This window comes from Haliotis rufescens, unplaced genomic scaffold, assembly GCF_023055435.1.
Source record: "Haliotis rufescens isolate VD_foot unplaced genomic scaffold, xgHalRufe1.0.p SCAF_18, whole genome shotgun sequence".
NCBI lineage: Eukaryota > Metazoa > Mollusca > Gastropoda > Lepetellida > Haliotidae > Haliotis > Haliotis rufescens.
Window position 1 is genome coordinate 29,585,632 of NW_025963868.1, and position 8,338 is coordinate 29,593,969.

General features: G+C 39.6%; 1 protein-coding gene across 1 annotated transcript; it reads left to right on the top strand.

Annotated features, from left to right (window-relative positions):
• The first annotated feature begins 1,925 nt into the window (after positions 1-1,925).
• On the top strand, positions 1,926-6,109 carry LOC124126184. Its single transcript, XM_046489556.2, has 3 exons — positions 1,926-2,266; positions 3,049-3,333; positions 3,921-6,109. The coding sequence occupies exons 1-3, from the start codon at positions 1,930-1,932 to the stop codon at positions 5,702-5,704; spliced, it is 2,406 nt and encodes an 801-aa protein (XP_046345512.2). The 5' UTR covers positions 1,926-1,929; the 3' UTR covers positions 5,705-6,109.
• Positions 6,110-8,338: the final 2,229 nt, after the last annotated feature.

The following is an 8,338-nucleotide window of genomic DNA, read 5'->3' on the forward strand; positions in this document are numbered from 1 at the left end:
CGTTGTCACCTTAAAGTTGTAACAAATGTTGTTGATCGAATACTGGACGAATGACTGCTTGTCAAGAAATGTCCCTGTTGGAGGTCAAGGACTTTGTTGTTGAATTAGTACATTCTGTTTTCATTTTACTGTTCTGAATGATGAATTTCTACAATACAATTGTTATTGCTGCTTCAAATTGTGTTGGTCATATTTTATCCTAGATAATATCGTTGGTAACGTTTCTTTTGGCCGTCAGTTTATTTTATGAGCATGTGTCTATCACTGTCCATCTTTTCGTGAAACCAAGCATCGACACTATTTGATAGTGATTCACAAATACATGCTTTCAGTATATATTTTGCTAAGAAATGTTTCACTAGATATTTCATTAAAATATAAGTGGGTTATATTGCTTTTATGCAATGCTGTCATTATTTAAAAATGATCATTCCAAACAGTTTTCGGAATACATGATGTGATTCAGTGCTTAACTACTAAAATACCATTTCAATAAATTAATGCAGTCTCTTGGATTTCCAAAATAAAATGGGTTTTATTGCTTTTATGCAATGCTGCTATTTTTCAAAATGAACATTCCAAACATTTTTCGGAATATATGATGTGATTCAGTGCTTTACTACTAAAATACCATTTCAATAAATTAATGCTATCTCTTGGATTTCCAAAATAAAATGGGTTTTATTGCTTTTATGCAATGCTGCTATTTTTTAATTGAACATTCAAAACAGTTTTCGGAATATATGATGTGATTAAGTGCTTTACTACTAAAATGCCATTTCAATAAAATAATGCAGTCTCTTGGATTTCCAAAATAAAATGGGTTTTACTGCTTTTATGCAGTGCTCCTGTTTTTAAATGAACATTCCAAACAGTTTTTGGAATATATGATGTGATTCAGTGCTTTACTACTAAAATACCATTTCAATAAATTAATGCAGTCTCTTGGGCCCTGGGTTAGATTTCCTAAATCAGGTGGCGTGTGGTTTCAATCTTTGAGTTTAGTATTTGTTTGTTTCACAGTAACACACTAGAATTTTCTCTTTTTAGATAAGTTAAGATTCGAATTCTTTTGTTTATTCTCTAATCATCATTAAAGGTTTATGTAGGATACTTCAATTGTAAATAAAAACATTGCATCCGACATCAATAGGTTTTCACAGACAGCACTACTGAGGCATTGGATGGTTTAAACCTGTTTAAACAACAGTAAACTTTGCTAAATCATTTATGAAAGTGTTTCAGACATTAACATGCAATAGCTCATTGACGCTGCATGATTTTCCCGAATATTTCGTACATAAAACAATTAACGTCCGAAGACATTTTACGTTTTGACTCTATTACCCTATGTGACCGAATTGAACATAATTTAAGTTTTTTCGGTGATACAGACTACTGTTGTGGGAAAACCCAACTGAAGCAAGTCGGAACCATATATATATGGTAACGAACCAAGAAATGTGATTCAGCAAACGTTTCATTTGTCATTGTTATGATAGTGGTGTCAATAGTTTCAGGTGAAGATCGTTTGTCTGTTGAAGATTGCATACTGGTATGGAGACATTTATCCCGTTTCACAATAAATGTGTGCTTAAGAAGGATGGAAATATATTCACAGGATACACTTTAATTCGATCTCAGACAGTTTCTGTCTGTGCTCCGCAGACGATGGTTCCCCTCACGCAGATTTCTGAAAGGACGCTGCTCCTTCTTCTGATGATGATTTATGAATTTGTCGGTATGTTTTTAGGTGTTATGTCTATACAAATAACAATGTAATGATTCAGCTAGTATGTTATATCTGTGTTATATCCATACACCAAATCATATACTGATTCATAGATCAACTGGCATGTTAATTTATCAGTATGAATTAAATCAATACTAATGTATTATTTTACACAATTACAATTAGTACAATTAATAATGAACATACACATCTTGATGAAGATCACATTTACGCCAAAAGGTTCGCCGGAACTCGTCTGTCCGGATGTCGGCTATCTTGGTTCTCCTGCTCATCTGACGTGCATCCCGCCAAGTAATATAACTTCACATGGCTATACAACATCGCGAAGAGAAGTCGCCGCCATCTGCAGTTTATCTAGCTCATCATGTACACCATTGGGCAACTACATGACATCTACCATCAACCAGACACACAGTAGCCTCACCATACCTACAGTACAGCAAGCACATGCTGGGCAGTGGACGTGTACTGTCCCACCTTGGTCTCCACTATCCTGCAACTTTACTGTTGTGAGTAAGTACCCCAAGATAAGATACATGAATTTGAAGTCAACTCTCGCAACTATAGACCCCATCCCATCAGTCAGTGTGGATTAATGCTGTTCAACAATGGCGAACACTATCCCGTAACATGTTGCTGGTACATGTTGAAATAGCAAAATGAATGTTTTTCATATTGGCGTATTGCAAGGGAATCTGTATTCTGCTATCAACATTATAAGTGTTAACAACAGCAATTTAGGTTGTACTTAGACACACGTGAACTAGTACAGAAAGAACAGTTATATTTTCCAAGCCATTGTGACATTTACAAGTTTGACGTATCAGTAACCAACAATATATTTGATGCTATTCCCTGTTTTCACAGTGTTTGTACAGGAGAACAATTGCCGTGCCTTTGTATGTATTTGTGACGGGTGTTACCGGGGAGGACACGCTTACATTGTCGCGAACACCTGGCATCCTTACTATGTGATAGTGCTTCGTATACAGAAGCTTGTAATATAGTCGGAACCGTGCAATAGACATGGTTTCTTATGATCATGGAAAGAGATTTGCCGACTTGCCTCAACATCATATTGTCATGCCACTACATGAAGGAGTACATAGTTGACATGATGTCATATAGGAATTACTGTATGCTGAGAATTTCATTGTACTTGATGTTCTTGTCACTTCTGATACATATTGAAACTCTTCTTGTCAATGATGAAAGGAAAACATCTCATGTTGAAGGTCCTTTAGTCTGAATGTCTAACTTGCGGAGACTCTTTGTATTGCGACTTTGTGTTTCAGAACTCCCGACCTGCTTCACAACAAGTGATGTAACCACCACGACGTTCGACGTTGGCGAGGAGATGTCCCTGACAGTACATATCGAGGGGTATTACTGTTCTGAGCTGGTTCAGCTGAAGGTATCGACGGGAAGAACTGATCACGAATACCCCAGTGAAACAGTCACTGATATAACAGATAAAACAGTTAAGATCAAAATCGACAAGACCAACACCATCTTCGAGGCGGAACTGGTCTTCACCTGCGGTGGCCATAGCTCGACTCTACCTTGCCATGCGAACAGCAGTGAGTACAAGGGGAAAGAGACAGTACTAGTATTCATATGTTTAAAGCATATTTCTCAAGATAAACAACGCATGTAAAGAGTTCAGTTTCAAGTAAAGTGACTTCAATGTATGAAAAAACACTGAAATAAAACCATGTGTGCTCACTGTGTAAATCTGGGTTGTGGAGTACGCCAAGCGTTTACCTTTATGTAAGTATTACGTGAATACCGATGTGCACATGTGACAACGCACGTGGCCTGTTGTTGTTAGTTTGGGTAACGCAAACGCGAACCAAATTAAATGCCAGGAACCACTTGTTTCTTCAAAGTTAACATAATAAACGAAAATTAAAGTAATAATGTTTATTCTTTGACGCCATTATAGCTGTTCTTATTACTTATTCCTTTATTCATTCAATGACATTCAATGGTAAATAAATTGACTTCCCTTTAGCAGGAAAGCAGTTCGCATGATCTATGAATACCTGCAGTAAAAGAGTCAAATGTAATAGCGCTCATCGGGTCAACAGAGCACCACATTTCAACAGCGACAAGTTGCATCTTCATGGGTATGGACATACGTTGTATATATAATATTTCTATACAGGGACGTCGTCAAGTACACTTCAAAATGGCGACCAAAATATAACACCAGGGACGCCAAACGCCACCGACATCATTGGAGTAGCTGTAACCGTCGTCTTAGTCACCATCACAATCATCATCATCATCATCGTCACCTATGTCTGCTTCAAAAGGAGGACCATACAGCAGAAGGTGCCACCAGTGTTGGAATGCCCCGACCCGTCGTACATGGAGTTGAAGGAACCCCTCCATAACACGTACGCCAGCGTAGAGGACCTCGGTGCACTGGGGTCGGGATCCAAGAAGGACACTTGTCCACCTTGTACAGAAGCGCCTGCAGACACAGGGAACTATGCAGCCGTTGGCGACACCAGTGTCCCAGACACTAAAACAAAGAAAGATGACCTGCCTTCATTGATGGAGGCGGGGGGATATTCAACTGTTGCTGACAGACGTGTTACGGACATAGGCACACAGGGAGATGTCACGGCTGAACTTTTAGACACAAACTACTATGAAACTGTTGAGGACCAAAGTGCAACAGCACCTAGTGTAATGCAAGGAGACGTACCTCTCCCAATTGACGCTGCAGGATATTTAACTGTTGATTACACACAAGCTGCAGAAACTAGCCCACAGAGAGAAGACACAGCTAAACTTTTAGACACGGGCTACTATGAAACAGTTGAGGACCAAAGTGCAGCAGCACTTAGTGTTGTGCAAGGAGACCTACCTCTCCCAATTGACACTGCAGGATATTTAACTGTTGCTTACAGACAAGCTGCAGAAACTGGCCCACAGAGAGAAGACACAGCTAAACCCTTAGACACGGGCTACTATGAAACAGTTGAGGACCAAAATGCAGAAGCACTTAGTGTTGTGCAAGGAGACCTACCTCTTCCAATTGATGCTGCAGGATATTCAACTGTTGCTTACACACAAGCTGCAGAAACTAGCCCACAGAGAGAAGACACAGCTAACCCTTTAGACACGGGCTACTATGAAACAGTTGAGGACCAAAGTGCAGCAGCACTTAGTGTTGTGCAAGGAGACCTACCTCTTCCAATTGATGCTGCAGGATATTCAACTGTTGCTTACACACAAGCTGCAGAAACTAGCCCACAGAGAGAAGACACAGCTAAATCTTTAGACACGGGCTACTATGAAACAGTTGAGGACCAAAGTGCAGCAGCACCTAGTATAATGCAAGGAGACCTACCTCTCCCAATTGACGCTGCAGGATATTTAACTGTTGCTTACACACAAGCTGCAGAAACTGGCCCACAGAGAGAAGACACAGCTAAACCTTTAGACACGGGCTACTATGAAACAGTTGAGGACCAAAGTGCAGCAGCACCTAGTATAATGCAAGGAGACCTACCTCTCCCAATTGACGCTGCAGGATATTTAACTGTTGCTTACACACAAGCTGCAGAAACTAGCCCACAGAGAGAAGACACAGCTAAATCTTTAGACACGGGCTACTATGAAACAGTTGAAGACCAAAGTGCAGCAGCACCTAGTGTAATGCAAGGATACCTACCTCTCCCAATTGATGCTGCAGGATATTTAACTGTTGCTGTCAGACATGCTGCGGACAAAGGCAAGCAGGGAGATGACACAGCTAAACCTTTCGACACAGGACTCTATGTAAGTGCTGATGTCAAAAGTGATGCAGAACCTAATCTCCGACAAGGAGACCTACCTGCCCTAACTGATGCTGTGGGGTATTCAACAGTTGACGATTTCAAACCATGCCCCGGTGCCGCGTCATTCAGTCACACGGGGAAGCCTGAAATCAGATAGAAGGACAGAAAACCAACAGACCTCTCTGTGAACTTTATGCAACTGTTAACAAGAAGAGGGGCACGCCTAGGTTGGCCAGTGCTGATGCAACTACCACCGGTGTTATGTGTAATATACTGAAATGCTGACATTGGTTTTAGATGATTTCCATAACTTTGGGTCATCATTAGGACGCAATTTAATTATGGCTAACCTTTCCAAAAAATTGATTGTTGGAAAAAGTAACTTAGATAGTGTATATAACAGTCAGACGTAATGAACATGAAAATATGTGTTATGTAAATATACTTATCTATATAAGTACCGTATCTTACCTGTAATAGTGAGTGAGTGAGTAAGGTTTAACGCCGAGTTTAACAGTATTCCAGTTATTTCATGGCGTATCAGCTTAATGTTGTAGGAAAGCCCGAAGTGATGCAGGGACTTTTACCACTTTTGGTGATGGCTAACCTGGAAACATAATTGGAGCGAACCCGGATTCGAACTCAAGGCGACGCAATTTTAAACTGCGCATAGAAGCGCCTTAGGCGACTGGGCCACCCGTGACCTAACCTGTCATAGTGGTATGTTTTCGGCTGATCTATATTCCTAGCATCTGTATATACCCTGTAATTATACCTACTTGGACGTATTATAGCAGGTTCATTCATTGCTTGTCATTGTAACGATGTGGATCGTTGCTCACAATATCAATCAATGGATCCAGGCTCTGTATTTAAAGGCCGTCGTCATACAAATGGAATATTGTTGAGTGCTGCATTTAACAACAAACACATTTATGTATAATATGCATATAAATATCTCCATAAATATTACATCTTATCCTTCAAGTTTATCTTCTTTCTAAATATTAATAACACATGCATTTTCGGTATGATGAAAGTGTGTGACTCTTGAATGGTCATTTTGACCAAATACTGGTTCAAGTGATATATGAAGCAGATATTTATTAGAAAGTTACTCGTTGCGCAGTGTGTTGGGGCGATGGGGTGGCCAAATGGTCAAAGCTTTCGCTCGTCATGCCTAAGACCCGGGTTCGATTCCCTGCATTTGTACAATGTGTAACGTCCATTTCGGGTGTCTCCCGCTGTGATATTGCTGGAATTTTGGTAAAAGCGGTTTAAAACCTAACACCCTCACCGTGCGTCACTTGGGGACATTATACATTTTCCTGTTAAGGAAACCTATACTTTTTAGCGCTGGTGCAAAACAGCCACATCACGGACATTTATGTATTCATGCCAGCCAACAGAGTAAGCCCAATATCACGGAGTTCAAACAGGAAAAAAACCGACTTGTGAAACCACATGCAATGAATATGTATACATTAAAATGGTCTTTATTTGAATGTTAAGTTCGTATAAAGTTTTAAACGTGACTGGAAGAAGACAGCTCACGTGGTTGAGTTTCTGTAACGTCTGAAACAGCCGCCAGATGACAGAGCAACGTACCTCATCGTGCTTTTATCAGTTTCATGTGTTAATGTTTGACACACATTGTAACTTGTGGGGAGTAGTGTTTTTCATCTTGACTTTTAAGAGCTTAACCTATTTTATCTTTAGCGCTATCCATTGCGTTCAAGACAACCGCGAAATCCACACATCAAGTTCCGACAATCCGGATAAAAATAGTTATAAATGAAGTAAATGACTTGACCAAATGGAAAATTCGACACAAGCGAGCACTCGACATACCCGAGTTCGAGACAAAGGAGTTCAAATGTATGTTCAAATGGAACAAAATAGCATGAACTTTAAAATCATATCAACCAGAGAAATCTTAGTGAAAATGTAAATGTTCATTTATTTGTAATCTACAACAGCCATGATATGGTTGAGAAAAAAACAATTATGTATACAATATTAAAAAAAAGGAACAACCAACCCATGCTTGTCTTCAGAGTCGACGAACGGGATGGGGGTGTTCAGGCTAATGGATTTGGCTGATGCATGTCATCCTATCCCTTTTGCGTAGGTCGAGGATGATGGGGACAATCACTGAATTGCCTTTTCCTGGCTCGATTGTTTACAGACTGCCGTCATTATTTATTTATTTATTTATTTATTTATTTATTTATTATTATAATTATAATAATAATTATTATTATTATCATCATCATCATCATCATCATCATCATCATCATCATCATCATCATCATTATTATTATTATTATTGTTGTTGTTGTTGTTGTTCAAATGTTGTTTTATGTGTTCCCCGACCAGTGGATCCGTTTGCATTTCAGTAATCATTCTCAACTCCCTGGGGAGTATACAAACAGATTAAAGTTGCCTACAGACGCAAGAAGGTTTTTACATCCACCTCACATATCGGGTACCCATTCCCTGCTGGGTGAGCAGAGGCACATCTGAACCTTAGGTGTATGTACGGGTTTAACGCCGCCTTTAACAGTATTCCAGTTCTATCACGGCGTGTCAGCTTAATGTGGGAGGAAAGCCCGAAGTGATGCAGGTCTCAGACGTTTACAACAAAACGATGTGAAACAGATTGGACAACCGGAATGAAAACAGTTCTGATTAATATATCTGAGTTTGAAAATATGCGACAAGGTCAGGGTGTCGTCATATATTTATTATTCAAACTTGTAACTGAAACCAGTTGACTTGTTTCCGGACA

Bases quoted from the DNA above. Each gene is read 5' to 3' on its own strand.
- LOC124126184 (XM_046489556.2), top strand. From the start codon at position 1,930: ATGAACATACACATCTTGATGAAGATCACATTTACGCCAAAAGGTTCG. The intron at 2,267-3,048 runs GTAAGTACCCCA...TTTGTGTTTCAG, and splicing joins CTGCAACTTTACTGTTGTGA to AACTCCCGACCTGCTTCACA. The intron at 3,334-3,920 runs GTGAGTACAAGG...ATTTCTATACAG, and splicing joins ACCTTGCCATGCGAACAGCA to GGACGTCGTCAAGTACACTT.